At 38.2% G+C, this 22588-nt stretch overlaps 1 protein-coding gene across 2 annotated transcripts; it reads right to left on the reverse strand.

The window, feature by feature from the left end:
- Positions 1–7145: 7145 nt before the first annotated feature.
- htra3a (HtrA serine peptidase 3a) lies at positions 7146–20050 on the reverse strand. Of its 2 annotated transcripts, none has more exons than XM_067442671.1 (10): positions 19417–20050; positions 17132–17231; positions 14501–14723; positions 11082–11276; positions 10945–10977; positions 9635–9749; positions 9348–9407; positions 8389–8443; positions 8139–8234; positions 7146–7765 (listed from the first exon to the last, which is right to left on the reverse strand). In XM_067442671.1, exons 1-10 carry the CDS (start codon positions 19820–19822, stop codon positions 7597–7599), a joined length of 1452 nt encoding a protein of 483 aa, XP_067298772.1. In that variant the 5' UTR covers positions 19823–20050; the 3' UTR covers positions 7146–7596. The 2 variants fall into 2 exon arrangements, with proteins under 2 accessions (XP_067298772.1, XP_067298773.1); XM_067442672.1 differs by having other exon boundaries at positions 17132–17236; positions 19417–19465.
- Between the last annotated feature and the right edge of the window lie 2538 nt (positions 20051–22588).

Here is a 22588-nt window from a genome sequence, read left to right on the forward strand (position 1 = left end):
ATGCTGAATAAAGTCATAGTTTTTGTTATTTTTGGACTAAAATGTATGTTCGATGCTTCGAGAGATTCTATAACGGCATTAGGGTGAGTCATTAATGACATCAATTTAATTTTTGGGTGAACTAACCCTTTAAGCTTTATCCAAGATGGGAAATTGTAGGCAATGGACATGTCAAAAGACCTAATTTTAACTTTTGCCAAGAAAAGTTTATATCATGACAGGAAAGAGCAGGAGGGAGGAGGGGTGTGTGGGATTGGGAAATTTTGTGGTTTGGCCTCAGATTTGTCTTCACATTAAAAACATTTTATGTGTCATAAACACATGTACTACTGCTATGCTATGCCTCTGGTATTAACCTCCGAAGGTCAAAATCAGTCCACTATAGTTTAGATAATACAGCATGCCAAGAACCACTCCTAAAAAATCAACAACAACTACTCTTGAAGTCTCCCAAATCCACAATAATGCCACAATCCCACAGCTCTACCACAACATGAACCAAAATAACTAGACAAAAGTTTGCTGAAGTTCAGATCAAGTCCAAAGTGAAGGTCTTGAAGTTTCAGACTGCCTTGTCACAGCTTTAGTTGTGTACACGAAAAAGTGTGTCAGCAGCCAAAAAGAATACCTCATCATCTTTCTAACTATTCAGGTTCTGATTTGACTCTATTCTCTATTCTCACTAACAAATTGATTACATTAAATGTACACTAACTTAAAAAATATGAGTCTTTAAATGTCTCTTTATGGATGTATTATGTACTATATTATTAAATTGGACATACAATTCAGTCATGTCTGCAACTTGACAAACACATAGTCAGTGCCATTAAGATTAAAATTAAGTTTAAACTTAAAATAAAGTAAAATATCTAGCTTTCGCCAAACCACCTTCCATATTCAACTTACATAGAAAGTGTATCGCCTCTCGCAGTTCAAAACACTGACAGTACGTCCGACGTCAGACATCACGCTAGTTACATTTTCTTCATAAATTGAATATGGAAGACGATCTGACGGAAGCTAGATATTTCACTTTAAGTGTAAGGCCTATCCAATTTTTTTTACTACAAGAACATTTACAAGAACAAAAGGTATCATAAACTGGCTTTAAAAAAATATATATACTATTGTCTGAGGTCAACTAATGACGTTTGTGTAGTTTTTACATTAAAAAAAAATCATAATTACTAAGTAATAGGCTATTTTCTACACTGGTTTTGAGGCTCTCTTCTGAACTGGGTTTTAAAGGGCGTGCCGCACTGGAGACTTGGAAGTAGAAGCCCACGGCAAGGATTGGAGAAGATTTGCATATTTAATGAGCTTCAGCTCCACTATCAGTTCAGCTCACATGAGGGAGAGATTATTTTGAAAGCGGCAACCGGAATGATTCTCTCACAGGGCTCGTAAACATCTTCTAACAAACACAATGATTGAAATATCTCATCCACCTGCGACTGATTGGAATATTATTTCTGTATTACATGGCCCGCACAATCTGTGGATATAAGCGTGAACACATACACGCGCAAGAAAATATTATTTCTGCCAATGGCGAAGGTTTGGGTAGCCCGTCTGGAAAACACACAACCCCGGGACTACTACGTGATTTCAGCAGTTTGGCAGTTTGACGCGAACCGAACTGCTGAAAAACCGTGACATTGGCGACCCGAATCATTGATCGATTCACTGATTCATTAACCGTTTGATTCTTTTTGGAGGCACATGGAGGAGAAGACAATGCTGAATAAAATCGTAGTTTTTGATATTTTTGGACCAAAATGTATTTTCGATGCTTCAAGAGACTAATCAACCAACTGATGTCACATATGGACTACTTTGATGATGTTTTTATTAGCTTTCTGGACAGGGACAGTAAAGTGGGCATTGACGGCATTATGCTCTGGGACTAAAATATTAAATATCTTAAACTGTGTTCTGATGATGAACGAAGGTCTTACGGGTGTGGAACGACATTAGGGCATCAATTTCATTTTTGGGTGAACTAACCCTTTAAGCTTTTTTTCTGAGAAAAGAACAAAGAACGCCACTTAAGTCATTCTTAAAAAGACATGATGTGTTCGGAGTTTTGCCGACCAGATACAGCAAATGTTTAATCTATCAACGAGCTCCGCTTCACGTTGCTCTGGGTGGTTGTAGCGCTATCTATTTGCGTGCATGCTGTGCAGAGGAAGTTTTAAAGACAACCGTTTATCCCGCCTCTCGGATTGAGCCCTGTCAATGGGGAGTTTCCAGACCAAACATCTTAATGTGGGTCTGGCTTGTCAGGCTAGTGCAAAGGGAAAAACATCCAGTATGCTGCCTGTGGGCGAAAATGCCTTGTTAATGTTAAAGGTCAGAGGAGAATAAGCCGACTGATTCAAGTTGATAGAAAAGCAACTTTGACTGAAATAACCACTCGTTACAACTGAGGTATGCAGCAAAGGATATGCAAAGCCACAACATTCTCAACATTGAGGCGGATGGGCTACAAGAGCAGAAGACCCCACCGGGTACCACTCATCTCCACTACAAATAGGAAAAAGAGGCTATAATTTTTGAAGGCGAAAGGGGGTCAAACAAAGTATTAGTATGGTGTTCCTAATAATCCTTTAGGTGAGTGTATATTAATGTAATATATTGCAAAATATACAAATGATTGCTGCTTTCAATATATTGGAAAATATTAATATTAAATCCCATATACAGTGTGGCAAAAAAGTATTTAATCGGCCACCAATTGTGCAAGTTTTCCCAGAGAGCGGCCTGTAATATTCATTATAGGTACACTTTAACTGAGAGACAAAATTAAAAACCTGTTTAAAAACATTGTCTGATTTAAAAAATATATTATTTGCAAATTATGGTGGAAGGTTGCCTACAAATTTCAAGAGATTTCTGGCTCTCACAGACCCGTAACTTCTTTAAGAGGCTCATCTGTCCTCCACTAGTTACCCGTATTAATGGCACCTGTTTGAACTTATTATCAGTATAAAAGACACCTGTCCACAACCTCAAACAGTCAGGTCTCCGAACTCCACTTTGACCAAGACCAAAGAGCTGTCAAAGGACACCAGAAACAAAATTTTCGACCTGCACCAGGCTGGGAAGGCTGAATCTGCAATAGGTAAGCAACTTGGTGTAAAGAAATCATCTGTGGGAGAAATTATTAGAAAATGGAAGAATTACAAGACCACTGATAATCTCCCTCGATCTGGGGCTCCACGCAAGATCTCACCCTGTGTTGGTTAAAATGATCACAAGAACGGTGAGCAAAAATCCCAGAATCACACCGAGGGGAACCTAGTGAATGACCTGCAGAGAGCTGGGACCAAAGTACCCAAGACTACCATCAGTACACACTACACCAGGAACTCAAATCCTGCAGTGCCAATTGTGTCCTCCTGCTTAAGTCAGTACATGTTTGGGCCCGTCTGAAGTTTGCTGGAGAATATTTGGATGATCCAGAAGAAGATTGGGAGAATGTCAGATGAAACCAAAATATAACTTTTTGGTAAAAACTGTGTTTGGAGGAGAAAGAATGCAGAGTTGCACCAGTGAAGCATGGGGGTGGAAACATCAAGCTTTGGGGCTGTTTTTCTGCAAAGAGATCAGGATGACTGATCTGTGTAAAGGAAAAAATAAATGGGGCCATGTATCGTGAGAATTTGAGTAAAAACCTCCTTCCATCAGCAAGGGCATTGAAGATGAAACGTGGCTGGGTCTTTCAGCATGACATTGATTCAAAACACACCGCCTGGGCAACGAAGGAGTGGCTTCGTAAGAAGCATTTCAAGGTCCTGGCGTCTCCAGATCTTAACCCCATATAAAATCTTTGGAGGTAGATGAAAATCTGTGTTGCCCCAAACATCACTGCTCTAGAGAAGATCTGCACAAAGGAATTGGGCCAAACTACCAGCGACTGTGTGTAAAAACCTTGTGGTGACTTACAGAAAACGTTTGACCTCTGTCATTGCCAACAAAGGTGTATATAAAAACTATAGAGATTATCTTTTGTTATTGACCAAATACTTATTTTCCACCATAATTTGCAAATAAATTCTTTAAAAATCAGACAATCTGACAATCTCTCATAGTTGAAGTGTACCTGTGATGAAAATTAAAGGCCTCTCTCATCTTTTTAAGTGAGAGAACTTGCACAATTGGTGGCTGACTAAATACTTTTTTGCCCCACTGTATATTAATATATTGCCTGATGTATTACATGATATTATACTGCAATATATATTTTTGTTTTGTAAGGGTTAGCAATGTTAGAATATTTGTAGATGTTCAGCCAGAAATTCAGACACTGCCATTTGCAACATCATCTTAGCAATAATATTATTGCTGTGACGTGGGCTGTGTCCAAATGACTCTATAAACATAACCATAAAGGACTCCGTAACCGTAACCGTAAAGTGTAATAATATTTGCCAATATTTTCTCTCTAGTAAACAACATATTGACCAAGATACACAAACACTTTGCTTCTAAACGTCCTCAAAACAGAGGAGAGGAACTGGCATGCGAGTCAGAATGCGGACATGTGTTTAAAAGTTCCAGAAAAAGGTTGCCTGTGGACTTGAACTTGCATATAAATTATCTAGTCAAGACATGATGCATCAGATATTAGGCATACTTCCAGTCAGATTTTATATATATATATTTTTTTTTATTTCTTGTTTATTTTTTTATTAAAATAATAGATTTGCCCAATTTTGACAGTTACATGTTCGTAAAAAAAAAAAAAAAAAAAAAATCAGATTCCTATATTAGACAGCAACAATGTGTAACTCTATGCATCTAATATTATTCATTCATTTGTTTTGCACCAACTGATAATGTCTGGAGAAACAAAATCAAATGTGTTATATTTTGTTTGCACTTTTTGTGTAGATGAGATGTGTTTGTTTACACAGACCTGTCACATTCCACCACTGTGCAAATCACACCTACCTGTCTTCAGGACAGTGATGGAGTCACTGCAGGCTTTGCTAGTTGTTTTGGATTGTGCCTTGATGAAATAACATCAAGGCAAAACTGCTTTTGACTGTCTGAGATCACCTTAAAAGGAAAGGTTAGAATGTTTGTTGAGAACATCTAATCCAGCAACATTCTTCAAATTATATTTTGAGAGTGATTGGAAATGGAGTTCTGGATAGCAGCCTGCTATTTCATAACATCTGTCTGTGATGATTTAGGATGGTGACCGCTGACCAAAGAGAAAACAGTTCTAGGAAGTGAAGTATCCACTCATTCTCAACAGAGCCAAGATAAAAGTATTTATTTTCCCTATATTGCATATAATTTCTTTCTATTTCAACAAGCAAAAATATGAAACTGCACTTTTTTCCCCTTTTCAGTCTGCTAACCATGACAGGCAGAACACGTGCTCTAAATGCTGCACATGCTGGAAATATTGAGTAAATAAGCCATACAGAATTTAGTATCGTAGCTGAATGAATCTAGCCTGACAAGCCAGACCCACATCAAGATGTTTGGTCTGGAAACTCACCATTGACAGGGCTCAGTCCAAGGGGCGGGATAAACGGTTGTCTTTCAAATTCCCTTTGCACACAATTGGATAAGACTACAACCAACCAGAGCAACGTGAAGCAGGGCTAGTTGATAGATTAAAATTTTGCCATATCCGGCCAGCAAAACTCCTAATACATCTTCCTTTATTAAGAATGATTTCAGTGCCGTTCTTTGTGCTTTTCTCAAGGAAAAGCTCAACTCCAAGTCTTCCAGAGTCACGGCCAAAGCCGACACGGCCGATTCGAAAGACCCCCGTTCCCAGATTTTTGGTTTACAAGAAGCACGCAGAACCGTCGCAACTCATCATTAAGCCCGCCCACCAACTCTTTACAGTTTTTTCCAGATATGAAGTCTATTGAGAGTTGCTAGACTACACACGGCGCAGATTAGATTTGCTGCCGCTAGGGTGCGTCTAGATGTCTAGAATGAATCAGCAGTTTTGAACAAATCGGTTGAGTCAATGATTCAAATTAGTCATTCAGACTTTTACTTGTCATCAAATATTGGCTTAACTATCTAATCAACGCTCTAATAGATTCAATACCTACCAGATTTTTCAACACAAACAATAAAAATATAAGTAAATTTAAAGACAATACATTTAGCTATTTATTCCTCTGCAGGTAAGTATATTAGATGAGGGCATTGGCATTATTATATCAGTTTGACACTTTTTACTCACCAGCCATTGTGGTTTTCCAAAGTTACTAGCCTCTCAGCATTTTCACTGGCCACAATTTTGCTGTTTAGAAATTACATTTTATATGATTAAAGTTGACTTTGGCATGCTTAAATTACTTGATTTTGAGTCATTTTACTTGATTTAGGAGATTTAAAACCCAAATCAAAGCTACATTGTATATTGGCTCAGCTAATTGTGCAGGTGGGCTAGGGCTGGGCAATATGAGTGTAGGCTAAAATTTAATATGATAGGAGTTATTTTTGTTAGGCTATATAAAAGAACAAATAAGCAAATTACAAAAACAATAGCAAATAAAAAAATGTCAAGATACAGTAGGTTTTTTTTAAAAATATATACATTTAACATCTGTAGTTGTTTGATTAACATTAATGACAGACAAGTATAAGTGGGCTGCTGAATGCATGGACGTAAATTAATATTCTGACACATAGTTATTACCCACCTGTTTACACTTAAGCCATAATTAAGCCATAACTGACTGTGTTCATGCGAGATACTCCACACGATGGACATTTTGACATCCGTGTGTGCGTGTATTCACTATCCAGGCACAAGAAGAACTGATCATGCGTGCGACAGAGAGAGCGCGCATGTGAGAGAGTGCTTCTGTTTAATCATTCAACACGAATCCACTTAGCCTTCACTAAAACTGAATACTCAGTTAATAGATAAAGAACGCCCAGCAGTACTGTTGTTTTTCTAAGACAAGTTTAAAAAAGCTACTTAAGTGCCTTTGAACTAATCCAAGCTTAATCTAAGCCCTTTCTCTGAAACCAGGCCACAATGACATGTAAATGTTAAAACAGCGCTTAAATCAGCGTTGAAAATTAAAAACTATTCAAGAGTAATCAATAAATAATCATTCATCAAAATACATATTTATTGTGCAAATAGTTCGCATTTAATAAACTAATAAACAATCAGCAAAGTGCCTTTACAAAAGCTATGTTCAAAGAATACTGTGACTGGTGTATTTCCTGTAAGTAATTGTATCAAATCAAATGAAAAATTATACAATTTATGTGCTATAAGCATTCAATAGCGTATCTAATTGGCAAAATGCCTCTTTTTTTATTTCTAAATGATATTGATCTTTATTGTGAATATCACGTCAGTCCAGACAGAAAGGCACTGTATTACTTTCGAGTTAGAATGGCATTAATAACAATTAATACATTTATTAAAAATAATGCAAATGCTCTGAAGATCCAGTGGGCATACTAGGCAACTGCATTTGTCCTTTGAAGCCCAGATGCAATGTTAATTGTGCTTTACTTCCTTCACATTTTCATCCAGCTGTATAAACTTGATCTTGTTCTTTAGCTCACTCCTCTGGTTCCTCGTCTGCATTGTCACTGCATAAGGATATGAGGTTCAATGTTAAATAGTAGATCATCATTACCACGCCGAACTTCCAGAAGCAGGGGCATGTCTCCCTGAATCGCCTCTTGTAATTCTCCAGTGTTGACCAATGGATGGCCGTTTAGCTTCACTATAATATCACCTGTTTCAAGCCCACCCCTGTGAAGAGGAGAATGTCACGTGATTAGTTTTTGATAAATAAAAATGCAGTTGGTTGATGTTGCAACAACATATACTGCACGTAACAGCATGCAAAAAATATTACATGCTCAAACTCATTTTAAAATAATCTGGGGTGAAAATAAATAGTTATTGTTTGATTTAAGGCCAATTCACACTGCACCGACAGACGCAGACCAGCGTTGAGTCACCAGATCATCTTCTCAGACATTCTAAATCCGATTCATCGTGTTCAATCAGTGAAAACAAGCTCCGACAGTGGTAACACACTGATCCAATAAAACCCGACGAAGTGTCTGTTACCGTCTCTCGGAGTCTGTTGGTGCAGTGTGAATTGGCCTTTAGACATTACTTCTGAGCTGGGGAATCCGGGACAACTTCATGGACTAAAATTCCTCTGCCAATGTCTGGAAAGTCTGGATTGTGCCATTTTAACTCCTGGACAATGCTGAGGAAAAGAAGAGAAATATAAGAGATCTGAGGGAAAATGGATGCAGCTTTCTCCTTTCAGAAAGCTTACTGATGGTACCTGACACTAATAAACGTGAAGGGTCCTATTTAAAAAAAACAAAAAAACAATGTTGTTGATTGAAATAACATACTTCTCTGTTAAAGTGACCATTTTGATTCCAATAAACCTTTTGGGACCTTTTATATCTGAAAGAGAAATTATTAGTTATTAGTTTTAGATATTTGTACAATTTCATAGTGCATTCAGGTCAAGCCGGAAAGATTGGGTTTACGAGTAAATGTGATTGGGAAATTCAGGACTCTCTTAGAGCCCCGAGTTTCAGAGTTGGGGCATGCCAGTGCGAAAACAGGGCAAAATCCAGGAATGCAGGGCCTGGTATTGATGGTATTGATTTTTCATTTACAGTGAAACTGGTTAAGTTGAACTATTGCCAAATTGTACTATTGCAATAAAATATATAAAGATTCAGTTTACAGTACTTTCAATAGCAATAAAAAGCAAAGAAAGGACAACCTGATGTGTATTCTTTATTCATCATTTTAAGTAAAGTTACAAAATCTTGTAGATTTTTTGTAGAATAGGTACATTGCCATCAATTTTTTGAATGCACCTTCCGTCACAATAATGACTTCCCAACTCATAAATACAGACTTCCCAGGAGGACTTGAAAGCACCATAATATTACTGTAGTACTCCATACTGAGTGTTGTTCACAAACATGAGTTTAGCACAAATATTTGCATTGCAATGTAAAACTGAACAAAATAAGGCCTGTCTTTTTATATGTTAGGTATTTTTGTTAAACACAGAAGCAGAGTTATATTGAGTTGCAGTTAGCTAGCAGGTTACTTAAAGAAATCCATGCATAGCGGTTTTCCAGTATACGTTTGATAATCAATTAACAACCTAATTCAGCATTCCAGATCTACTACTGTATACATCTACTTGAGCTCCTCTCGCAAATTAATTTAATGTAATGATGGACCAGTTACAGTTCTTTTTTTTATAGCTTGCATGTTTGATGTCATCAGGCTGGTAAAATGACTAGCGGCTAGCTAGCAAAGTGAAATTTGCTAACAATTACCTCACCTGAGGCAGTCTTCACAGCCTGAGGCTGCGTGAAGTTTGTCCTGACTACCCTTTGTTTGACTGAAATCAAAGTAAATGACACCAAGGATGTAATGAACAGCCTTTTTCATGCATTGTGTTTGTGTTTTGTAGCCATTTTGTTACAGTTGGCAGAACATAACTTGATAGGTGGGATTCGCAAACACCTAATCTCAGATTAATCCATAGAGTTGAATGAAAATGAACATCTATTTGCAATTAAAATTTCTAAAATGTTCCTTTTGGAATTACCAAACTAATTGCATTACCTTTTTGCTGTTTATCATTGGATTCATCAAGGAATTTATTGATTCGGTCTGATGGTATGGCAAAAGAGATTCCTGCAGTAACTTTTAGTGTGTTTATTCCGATCACCTCGCCGTCCTAACATGACAGAAATATTATGTGAAAAGGTAGCAATATTAAATGTATCTAACCAGTGTCCTCTTAAAGGGATAGTTCATCCAAAAAATTTAATTAGCCCATGATTTATTCACCCTCAAGTCATCCTAGGTGTATATGACTTTCTTCTTTCAGACGAATACAATCGGAGATATTTTAAATAATGTTTTGGCTCTTCAAAGCTTTATAATGGCAGTGAATAGAGGATTCGATTTTGAAGCCTAAAAAAAGTGCATCCATCCATCATAAAATATATCCACACGGCTCCTGGAGGTTAAAGAAGGCCTTCTAAAGCAAAGCAATGTGTTTGTGTGAGAAAAATTTCCATATTTAAAACTTTAAAAAAAACTTTAAAAACTAGCTTACGGCAGACGGTCTAACACAAGACGATTTACACCAAATGAGTAACCACTGATGTGATGTAGGACTAGCGTAAGCTTTGATGCTTCTCATGGTTCAAACAAATAGGGCTGGGCAACAAACGCAAGCTCCTCTTCTCTTGTATTGAAATCCTCCCAAATGTCTTTTTAAAAATGTGTTGTTTTAAACTCTAATTCATGACCGGTGTTTTGTTTTGCTTTATCCACTGCGGTTCCGCGCTCGTCAATATATCATGCGTCAGGTCAGGGGTTACTCTTTCGCCATAAATCGATGCATACTGCTGTCTGTCGGAAGACAGTTATTGAGTTTATAACGTTTTAAATATGGATATTTTTCTCAAACAAATGCATCGCGTCACTTCAGAAGGCATTATTTATTATATATCAGGGCATTATTCAATATATCTCCGACTGTGTTTGTATGGAAAAAGAAAGTCATAGACATAAAGAATGGATTACGGGTAAGAACACTGTCAGAAAAAAAGGTACATTGTTGTCACTGGGCCGGTACCCTAAGGTATAAAACCGAAAAGGTACTAATATGTTAAGGTACTAATACGCACTCTTATATGTACGTTTAAGGTACTAATACATACTCTTAAAGTACTGATTTGTACCTTTTAAGGTACCATAGGGGTGAGTAAGGTACAGAGATGTACCTTTACCCTTTTGTATCTTAGGGTACCACCCCAGTGACAGCACTGTACCTTATTTCTGAGAGTGTAAATCATGGGGTCATTTTCATTTTTAGTTGAACCAACCCTTTAATCTAGACGTAAAACTCCATTCACACTCACCAGATTGACAAGTGGACCTCCTGAGTTTCCATACTTCCCATTGATGATAAAAGAGAGCGAAATAGTCAGTCAATGTCAGGCAAAACATCTATCAAATAATTGTTGTAGCCTGAAAACACCATTCTTTTTTGTCTTACATTGATGATAGCATCGGTCTGGATGTAGTCCATGTCAGAGTCACGGATGCCGAGCTCTTTTCCATCTCTCTGTGTTGTGCTGACGATGCCTGTTGTGACTGTGTTCTGAAGAGCAAATGGGCTGCCAATGGCAACCACAAACTCACCAGGCCTCAGGTCAGAAGACTGACCCAGTGATAACACTGGTAATTTTTTCTAGAGATAAACAGAACAATTCATGCTAATTAAATCAACTGAAATGTGATTCAGCCCATATGTTTTCTATTTGGTCAAAAACACAGATTACCTCAGGAATGAAACACCACTACATTACTCAATATTAACTTGTTGTATATCGCACTTGCACTCATCCTGTTGGTGTGAAAAGCAGCACGGCAGTGATTAGGTGCAAGCCTCGTGCCACAGCTATATCCAAGCCAGCATTTGCCTGGCATTCAATGTTGAAACGTAGTTCAAATGTCAGTTGTTGTTTCATTGGCACATTCTGATGAGTTATTTCCCAGTCAAAATGTGCTACTTACCTTTTTTAAACACTTCATGTTGTCCTACCACATCTGGCAGCTTCAATTTTTTGTGCCTCACGAAGCAGGCTACCAAACTGACTGTTTTAATGTCAGAACACCAACTGGGATGGTGATATCAGTCACTAACTAAGAGGTTCAGTTTGACCCCCACCTCACCTTCAATCACCACATAAAACACATCTACAAAACCTTTTTCCAACTTCTTCGAAACATCTCCAAACTCTGTCCCCTTCTAAATTTTCCAGATGCAGAGAAACTTGTCCATGCCTTTGTCTCCACCAGGCTGGACTACTGCAATGGACTCCTCATTGGGAGTTCTGGCAGAAATATCCAGTTGCTTCAATACATCCAGAACAGCGCTGTCAGAGTCCTAATTAGAGTCCGTAAATATGATCACATAACCATTCTACACTCACTGCACTTGCTCCCTTTTTCATCCCCCGTCGACTACGAAATCCTCCTGCTTACACACAAATGCATCACCGGACATGCACCACCATATCTACAAGAACTCATCAGTCTGAAATCCTCCACCTGCACCCTGAGATCATTAGGGATCAGGCCACCTGCTTCTTCAAGTCCCCATCACCAGACTCCGTACTCTGGGGATCGAGCTTTCTGCCCGGCTGCACCGCGGCTCTGGAACCAGTGAGCTGAGAGCAGTACAGACCCTGGACCAGTTTAAAGCAGAACTGAAGAATTTTCTAATCAGAAAGGCTTTTGTGTTGATTGTTTGTATTATTCTATATTTTTCCCTTTTCCATTGTTGCACTTTGAGATTCTTCGGAATAAAAAGTGCTTTATAAATAAAATCTATGATTATTTTATTATTATATGAACAACAGCACTCATGCTCACATATTATTTCTTAATTGATAACACTACCTGAAAAAACTGGTCCGATTTCATTACTTTCAAAGATCAAATTTGAAAAACGATTCAGAATTGGGTGCAGTGTGGAAAAAGTTGCAGAGCAAGAGATGGGGAAATGACAAACTACTATAAACAGAAAAAAAAACATCAGCAAGCATTCCAGACTCTCTGACATGGGAACATTCTTCAATTTTTGTTCCCAAAGCAGTCTCTAATATGAATAGTTTCTCTTTGATACTCTTAATCAAAAATGGGCTACAGAAATATTGCACTAGACAGTTTACAGCATCTCCGTAATCGGATCCATATGCATCAGAAAACAAAGCACCTCTTACAACACAAAAATTCCCTAAATTCTCATAATTTCCCACACATAAATGTAGGTCAGCATGGGCTAAGGCTATAGTTAACATGTCCAAGTGTGTCTAGATGAGGCTTGCGTGATATAAACCATCTGCCTCTGGAGCCATAAACATGGGATTTATGGGTCAAAGGTGTTGCCATTTATGGATGATTTGTGCTGAGTTTTTATACTTTGCAATGCTATGAAAGATTAACTCTTCTGGACTACTGGCTAATAGGCTTTGTGTCGGGAAATTTCGCCATTAAGAGAAATGTAGTGACAGCAAGAAAGGTTGAGGATTAAACATTTGTTTGCACATTTACTAAATGAAATAAAGGAGACCCGGGAAACACACTAAAATATAAAAAATAAGGGAAAACTAGAAATAACTGTTCTATTGTTCTGAACTGTCACCCCCTTTTTGAGCATGACTTGAAAATATATATATATATAAATATAAATATAAACAAACAAAAAAACAATAAAGGTTCTTAAATGGTTCTTTGGCAGGGTGTATAGTTATATAAAGAACCTTTAATATCCAAAGAACATTTCCATTGCAAAAAAGGTTATTTGTAATACAAAAAGGTTCTTTGGACTAAAAAATGGTTTAAAGAACATTTCACAAAACGGTTCTTTGGGGAACCAAAAATGATTCTTCTATGGCATCACAGGTGAAACCCCATTTTTGGTTCTTTCTGGCACCTTTATTTTTAAGGGTGTAGGTGATCCACCCTTACATTTGCTTATATCTTCTATATGTGAATTGTGTCACTGCTTTGGAGCACACCAGCTTATAGATAATAGCAAATCTGACATATACTAAAAGCCAAAAAACTGATTTCAGGGGACTTCAGGGGGCTTTAAAGTAACATTACCATGGTAACATCCATGGTATATCATTTTCATGGTATATCATTCCATGGTTTATAATTTTCACGATTCATTTCAAATTATAGCTGTGTCTCATTTCAGAAGGCTGCGTCCTCCGGAGGTCGCATTTGAAGGGTGCATACGTCATAAGGCCGTCTCATTTCAAAAAAGTGAGTAGGACACTCCAAATGCGACCTTCGAATGCGTCCTTCTTTCACAGGAATTCGGAGTGTGCATGAGGTGTAGCCTTCCCGGCTGGAGATAACCCACAATTCTTTGCGTCTCCGTTAACAACCGTCATATTTTTTTTTTATCGCCGCCAGATATACATGCGAGCGTAGGTGTGGTGTTTAAATTAAGTAGTTCAAGCTTTTTTTTTTTTCTTTTTTTAGCTCTATTACCTCAAACAGATAGTTGTGGTAAACAGGATTACAACTGTTTAGTGCATTTTAAACATTTAGAACAGTACATTGGTGTCAAGACAAGAAACATTTCATAGTCATTTTTAAGTTTGTAATGAAATAATTTTCATTCATATAACTGCCGTGAGAGCGCAACGAGGCTGAACTTGTTGGCATAGCAACGTGATACTTCCTGCCTGTGTGTCCTACGAAGGACGTCTCGTTTAATTCTGATTGAGGACACTCCGTATGCTGCATCCTACACAGGATGTGTCCTCCGGAGGACGCAGCCTTCGAAATTTAACGAAATGAGACACAGCTTATGTATCATTTATGAGTATTAATAAAATATGTGATGGGAGAAAGCAATAAAGAGCAGCAAGCGTCTTTCAAGCGCCATCTCACCTTTGCATTAATTTTGATAGTGGCGATGTCAGACTTCTTGTCGATGTCTCTGATGGAGGCTTCATAGGTGTGGCCATCGTGTAGCTGCACTTGTAGATGCTGGCGGCCCGTTACTGTTGCACTACTAGCTACCACATGAGCATTGGTCACAATCAGACCTGTCTGCGTCATTATGAATCCAGAACCGCTTGACAAAGGTACATGACGGCCAAAGAGTGGATGGCTGGACACAAACATTGAAAAAAGTGGTCATTGCATGACTAAATGTGAAAATATTACAATTATATTCTATATTGCTTGAAAACAAAAGTTTATATGACAGTAAAACTTGCTGATACATAATAGTTTGATGTAAACTGACAGTAATAGCATTGTTGCGCTGACCTATCACTCTTAAAAATAAAGGTTCTTTGGCGGGTTGTATGTTTCCATGAAGAACTTTAATATCCAAAGATCCTTTCGATTGCACAAAAAGGTTCGTTAGACTATAAAATAGTTCGTAAATATGGTTCTTTAAAGAACCTTTCACAAAACGTTTTTTCAGGGAACCTAAAATTGTTCTGCACTCTTAAAAATAAAGGTTATTAAATGGTTCTTTGGCAGGGTGTATGGTTCCATGAATAACCTTTAATATCCAAGGAACCTTTCCATTGCACAAAAGGTTTTTTTGTAGTCCAAAAAGGTTCTTTAGACTAAAAAATGGTTAAAAAAGTTTCTTTAAAGAACATTTCACAAAATGGATCTTTGGGGAACCAAAAGAATGATTCTTCTATGGCAGTGGTTCTCAAACCTGTCCTGGGGACCCCTCACCACTGCACATTTTGCATGTCTCCCTCATCAGACACCCAATTCAATGCTGTGTCCCAATTCGCCTACTTACACTATACCCTAAAAGTAAGTACTCTTTTTGTGAAGAAAAAGTACATACTTTTGAGTATGTAGCAAAAGAGTATGAAAGCTTTGGGACACACTAATTCGTCATCTTTAACGGACTCTGTCGCTATAGTTACGTGCATCCCGTCACCGTTTAAACTGCTCCGTCAATCATCGTCACAGTTCAAATCCTGCACATTCAGTTTAATCTTCTACCATAACAGAGAAATGTAGCCACACGTTGATCTGCCATTTGTGTGTCTTTAATGCAGAGACTCTCCTCGTGTGTTTGCAGTTTAAATATAATGAGGCATTTAAAAGTTAATGGCCAAACGTGTCATTGCAAAAGTTCATAATGCAGCTGCAGGTGAAATATAATGTGGACAACACTGAATAAATATCTTTTAGTCAGGTTAAATAGTGATAGTTGGTCACTCAAACCGCGTTTGTAGTTCTAATGGAATCCTCGTCCAACTCGCAATGGGTTGTAGGCAAGGGGGTAATCTAGCGCTCCGAAAGCGTTCCACCCCTAGGGGCTGCCATTGCTAACAAGCCATCACCTGCTGTTAGCATCCCATTGACTAACATTCATTTTTGAGTCACTTTGACAGTGAATAACTTTACATCTGAGGCGTTTAAAGACTCCATTTGTCTATTGTTTATTTCTTAAGAAACATGACAATGCATAAAAGGCTCCATTACCTTGTATCTTACACTATCGCCCCGCAGAAGCTGTTTTTGTAAAAATAGGCTTACTATTGCGTCATAACCAAAGCGACTCTGTCGCACAGTTGAGAAATTACCGTATCGACAGGAGGAGACGCTCGCAGGCAATCTTTTACTGTCTATGAGGCAGTCGGGGGGACGTGGAGACAAAGTCTGATAAAGTCAAGGGAGAAGAATGGGGAGAAGCCCATAGTGAGCCAAAAGCAACGGGAGAAAATATTTAAACAACGTGATTCAGATTTCACTTTCCACAACTACTAGAAGACCTACAGCTGTCCGACAGGTTGCTCACGTCACATCTACGTCGTCAAGCTCAGTCTGAGCCTGCGCAGTTCGCTCAGCCATCAGGAAATGAGTGCTCCTTTACTGAGAGTCACTTTCCGCCGTTGAAGTCAATGGGATAGCTCTGTCCATTTCTTTTACTGTCTATGGTTGTAGGCAATATCAGCCGTTAGACTGTGCATCGATCCGCACTTCGAATTCGGAATGGAAATAGTAAACCATCCGGGAATCTTTGGAATACTCTTTTCAAGATTCTACGATTTGGGAAATACTAATTCTATTTTCGAATACTAGCCTATTTAGTATGGATAGTATGCGAATCGGGACAAAGGGCAAGTCTTGCAGTCTCTACTAATGAGCTGATGATTTGAATCAGGTGTGTTAGATGAGGGAGAAATGCAAAATGGTGCACTGGTTGGGGGTTCCCAGGACATGTTTGAGAACCACTGTTCTACGGCATTACTGTGAAAACCCATTCTGGCAGCTTTATTTTTAAGGGTGTATGGCATTGCCGCGAAAACCCCCTTTTCTGTCACCTTTATTTTTAAGGGTGTACATTATGTGACTATGATCTCAACAGACTTAAAGTGATACCAAACCAACTGTGGACTATCAGTGAGGTGAAATTAGTAGATTACTAAATTATTATATTACATAAAAGCTCCTTTTTCCCTTTCTTTAGCCCTAACATTTTTCCCTAACATTACCAAAAAATTATCGGTAGACATAGAAGACCAGAATTGCATTTACTTGAGGAAGAGCTCGACGTGTACCACAGCAGGAGCAATCTTCTCCACAACATCAGCGATGAAGTTAAACTTATACCTTGGGCTGTTCAGATGTGCAGGACCTATACTAGCAGGAAAAAGCATTCATGTCAATGACATAATTTGCCAGATATGAAGACTATATAATACTTGCTTATATAAATCTTATGGTTTTAAATATCCTAGGTATATACATGTAAATGTGCACTAAATCCATATTGTTAAGCAAATCCTTATCAAAGAATTTATATTGTATTGGCAGAATAAGTGGCAACCAAAATTAGTGTAATTAATACACTACCGATCGAATATGTTTTTGAAAGAGGTCTCTTATGCTCACCAAGTAGGCCTATGCATTTATTTGATCAAAAATACAATAAAACAGTAATACAGTGAAATATGTATGCAATTAAAATAAAGGTTTTTGCTGCTTAATATTTTTGTGGAAACCATTTTTTTTTTTTGAAAGTTCAAAAGAACAAGATTTAATTGAAATTAAAATCTTTTATAACAATATCTAAATGTCTCTACCATCACTTTTGATTAATTTAATGCATCCATGCTAAATAAAAGTATTCATTAATTTTTTTCTTGTTTTAATACACTCAAACTTAGTGTATCATATAGTTTCCACAAAAATTATAAGCAGCACAACTTTAAATTATAATAATTCATATAAATAATAATATTAATCATCTAAAGATTTTAACTGTATTTTAATAATAATGCCGTCTTCTTTTAAAAATATTAAATTATTATAACTTAATTATTCCAAACTTTTGACCAGTAGTGTGTTTGTGTTATTACACAGGAATTTCCTCTGAATATACTGTATAGGGCCAGATCTATAGCAGACGGACATATGTATGCTTCGCTAACATAATCTCCTACTTAACTATCAGCAGCCTCCAAAGTGCTGCTCAGAACTAGCCCTTAGGTGAATGTGATTTCACCAAGTACAGCATGTGTCTGGATCATCATCTTTGTTGATCCTGGAAAAGCATCTCAAACAACAAATAGATTTGAGGGTTTGCAGTTTATGTCAAGTTTAGGCTTATAACCAGGGTTAGGTGATTCTACATTGGTGTAATTCATTGTTTCCCTTTGATTTAAGGGATGATTTATGGGTAGGATTAGGTTTAGGGGTAGGGAGGGTGTTTGTTCTAGATGTCCCCATATGCACATAAAAGAATAGACAGAAGACATCCATTGTACTAATTTAGATCACTGCTCATCTGTGACTAGGTGTGTCACATTTAATAATTCCCTCACATTCTGTAGGCTGGACACAGATGTTTTTTGGGTAACATCTATGAGCATTGTTCCATGTTTTAATTCGCACTTCAGTATAAGAGGGTTAACGCTGCATTGTTAATTTTCTCTGATTGAAATAACTAAAGACCACACTCGAACAGTAAGAGGAACTAAGAGCTGTTCGCTACATCTCACTAAACATCCAAAATCACACTTGTTTTCCCTGCTTAGTAGGCATTCCAAGAAGTCTCAATCAGACAAAATCAGACATCACACAGGAAGCCAAAATGAGTGGAGATATAACACCAGTCCTACAGCTGACTTACTATTAGCCTATGATTCACACACAAACAAGTCATTTTTGTTTGTTCCGCTAGTCAATACAATTGTACAAAGTTATTGACATGGATGAAGCATCAGGCAAAAGTTTTCAGTTACTGATGCCATTATGAAAATATTTCCAGGTGCTCCTATCCTTTGTTTTATTACCCTACATTAAAAAAGGTCCAATAACAAGGGTGTTTATACTATTTAGAAATAAGGGTACACTCAGAAAATTGGTACAGAAGCTGTTACTGTAGGTCATTGTATACATTTAGGTAGCTACTAATATGTACCTTTGAGGTAATACTTTATGTACGACGGTGTAGCGTTTAAAAGGGTATTGCCAGTTCTATCTTTTGTACCTTTTTTTCTGTAAGTGTAGAAAAGAGTAGGCTATTATCACGTAATATAATCTCAACATGGCGACCACCATGATAGAGAACCCTATTATATGCCATCATTTAAACTGCAACTTTAAGATAGGAAATACTGTCAAATGAAAGCAGCCATTTAAACTAACAGTTGCATATAAATAAACTTATAGTAGATAAATAGCACGTTAAGTGTCGTGCGTAAAAGAACATAATTGACACTAGCCCAGATACAGTCCAAAGCACCCATTTCATAGTATTTAACAAAAATAGAAACACCAAGAGGAAAAATAAATCACTGAACTTATCAGTGACTGACCTGCGCATGAACCCTTGTGCGTTTGGGTAATCACGGAGAGCCCTCGCTGTTGTGCTTTACGCCCGGCTGCCCTCATCTTGCACACATTGCTGTAGGTTTTTCCGTCGCTGCCACACACTTTGTGAGTTGTCCTACACTGACAAACGCCTTTGGAAAGCCGCTTGCCGGCTAGAAATTTACATTCTAGCCCGTCGCCACACGGAGCATCATCCTTCCGACCGCACGACGCACCTTCGCCCAGGCTGCACACTAGACAGCAGTTGCAGTGGTCGGGCACATACCCGCTCGGACAGCTCGGGGTCGGACATTTACTCACATCACACCTGGATGAACATTTCGTCTTCGGCTCGGCCACGGCGAGGTCCTGCGCCAAGAGCATTGTTGCTGCTAACAGAATGACCAGCATTCCCTCTTCAGGTTTCAGGTACACGGAGAGAAATTCACTCAGTGTATTAAGTTTGTTCAGTAAGTTATTTTAATTCTTTGTGATATTCATTCGAGGCCTATGATGTCCAAAACACAAAAAAGAGCCCCGCTGACTTTTCCATAGAGCACATAACACGCTGATATGAATTTAACGTGAAAATGTAGTTCCATACCCTATTAAAAGTTCAGTGTCAGATGCTCGTTCTGATGTTCCCTGTGCTATACCAATAAAATACAGTGCTGGATAAAACTCCCTGACGGATTCCCTCCCTCCACTTCACTGCTTTTGTATCATGCACACTCTCAAGTGTGAGTGAGGTGTGATGAAGAGGCAGGCATTACTAAATGCAATAATCAGCTAATTCATGTTATCAAATTATGTAAATTTCAAGAAGTGGAAGAAAAATGCTTTCAAGCTTGTACTAGTCTATATAAAATATCAGGATACAAAAAAATATAATCAAGATAATATTTAATAAACAGAACAATAAAAAAAATTAACAGAATTAACTCCACACCACACAGAAAAACAAACGTGTGGAAATGTTTTCTTTAACTGTATTATTTCTTCCTGTAACATTTCTTAGTTGTACAACATGCCTGAGAGCTTATCTCAACCGCTTCATACTTCACTGCTATCATGCCTCCTTGTGGCGTATGCAGAAAAACACATCTACTTAAAGGTGCACTATGTAGTATTTTTGCAGTAAAATATCTAAAAACCACCAGGCCAGTGTTATATATTTTGTTCAGTTGAGTTTACAGTGTATCATAGAAAATATATAGATTCCTCATCATTAGTGCCTGTGCAGATGGGTCGAAGGAGGCATCTACTTAATATATACTATGATCTCACCAGTTTGACCTTATGATATGGAAGTAATAACCAATGGGAAAACTTGATGAGACTCGTTGGCATATGAGGTAAAAAAATAACATAAATACTGTTCCTTTTTTTACAGAAACCGATTGGTTCGTGTTTTAAGACATCAATGTGTCGTCAGGAGCAGCAGGGTTTTTGTGCATATTGTCTAAACATGTTTTTTTGTTTGTTTGTTTTGCTTTCATAGAATATTTACCTATTCACACCATTATATGACTAGCATACAGCAACGGTTGGATTTAAAAATCTTAATTTGTGTTCTACTGAAGAAACAAACACACCTACATGTTGGAGGCACTAGGGCTAAGCAGATAAACATAAAATTAACCCATTAAATGTATCTAATATGATAAACAGAGCTGCGTTACCTCATACTCATGACTGGAAAAGAGGAAATAGCGCCGGCGACCGTGTCCCGTCATAATAAAAGTCCCTTTGCTCGCGAGCCGTGTACTCGGCAAGAATTGCTCCAGTGGCCTTGCTCAGCTCCCCAAATATTTGGTCTTGCTCTGCTTCATACTATAGTAATGTTAATAATCACATTCATGAACATGATTTCTGCCCGAGTCCTAGCCTGATTCTTTTCCACTGGCTGGCTGTGAGGTGAAAACCACATGTCCCAAGTTTCTGCGCTCAAACCTGGTGTCATCAAACTATGCCTTTGTTTTAAATAGGCACCCTCTAGCGGACAGAAAAGTTACATTAAACAGTGTAGCTTTAAAGGGTGGGTGAAACACTCAGTTTCAGTCACTCATGTCAATCTTGAGTACCTATAGAGTAGTATTGCATCCTTCATATCTCCGGAAAGTCTTTAGTTTTATTATACTTATAAAAGAAATATAGGCTGTACCGAGTCTTTCCGGAAAAAAACGAGCAGCTGGAGGCGTATCGTGTGGGCGGAGCTAAAAAATGACGAGCGCGCACAAAGCGGTGACGTCCTTAAGCGAGGAGAAGAAAACGTTACTCTAATAAACCATGGCTATCAATCAGATTCAACTAATACAGATATGATCCAGAATCAGATCCGGAGGCTGAAATAAATTGAACAGGAGAAACAGCAACAGCAGGACGTCCGTCTCTGTGGTATGTACTGTATTTAGTGGCCTGTCAACATTTGTGTGTGTTTACTCGCAGTTTATGAGGACATGATTCGGTTTATGGACTACTGTATGCGACTAAACATTAGCAGTAGCAAGCAAAACGGTTTTGCACGTCAGACTAGTGTAACGTTATACATAGAACAACAATGGAGTAATCATTAGCGCATTTGAATGACGAAGCACGCTTTGTGAGAAAGCTAGGTTTAAGTTTGGGTGGTTTCCCAATAAACAAACTGACACCTATATTGGTCAGCTAAACAAATGTATTTAAACACACGCCATAGATCGCATGCTCCATTGATAAATGAACTAACGTTATACACGATTGTGTTGTTTACTGATGTTTACTTACACGACGATAGCCAACAACACAGACATTTGAAGCAGTTTTACTCACCGCCTGTTTCCAAAGCACGAGTTTGAACCCTTATCGCTAGGACCGCTCCGTCAAAAACTTCTTTGGTAACATTGTTGATGTGGTGAAGTCCTGGGACAGCAGTGACCGTGGAGATCCACTTTTGTGATGCGACTGAAGCGATGTTGTGAAGCTTCTCGTCATTTCTGCGTTCAAATCGGTTCAAATGCAGCGCTGCCTTCCCAGAATGTAATGCGGGCGCGTTAAAGTCGCTTGATGTCATCCATAGGAATAAAGTGGAGCGCGCCGCGGCAGAAGTGTTGCACGGACGAGTGGATCTGCACCTTGAGAGCAGTGTTTATGGGCGTGCATTTCCTCTCTCGCTCTAGTCGCGAGCGCACACCTTTC

Source organism: Pseudorasbora parva, chromosome 4 (assembly GCF_024679245.1).
Source record: "Pseudorasbora parva isolate DD20220531a chromosome 4, ASM2467924v1, whole genome shotgun sequence".
NCBI classification, from domain to species: Eukaryota; Metazoa; Chordata; class Actinopteri; order Cypriniformes; family Gobionidae; genus Pseudorasbora; species Pseudorasbora parva.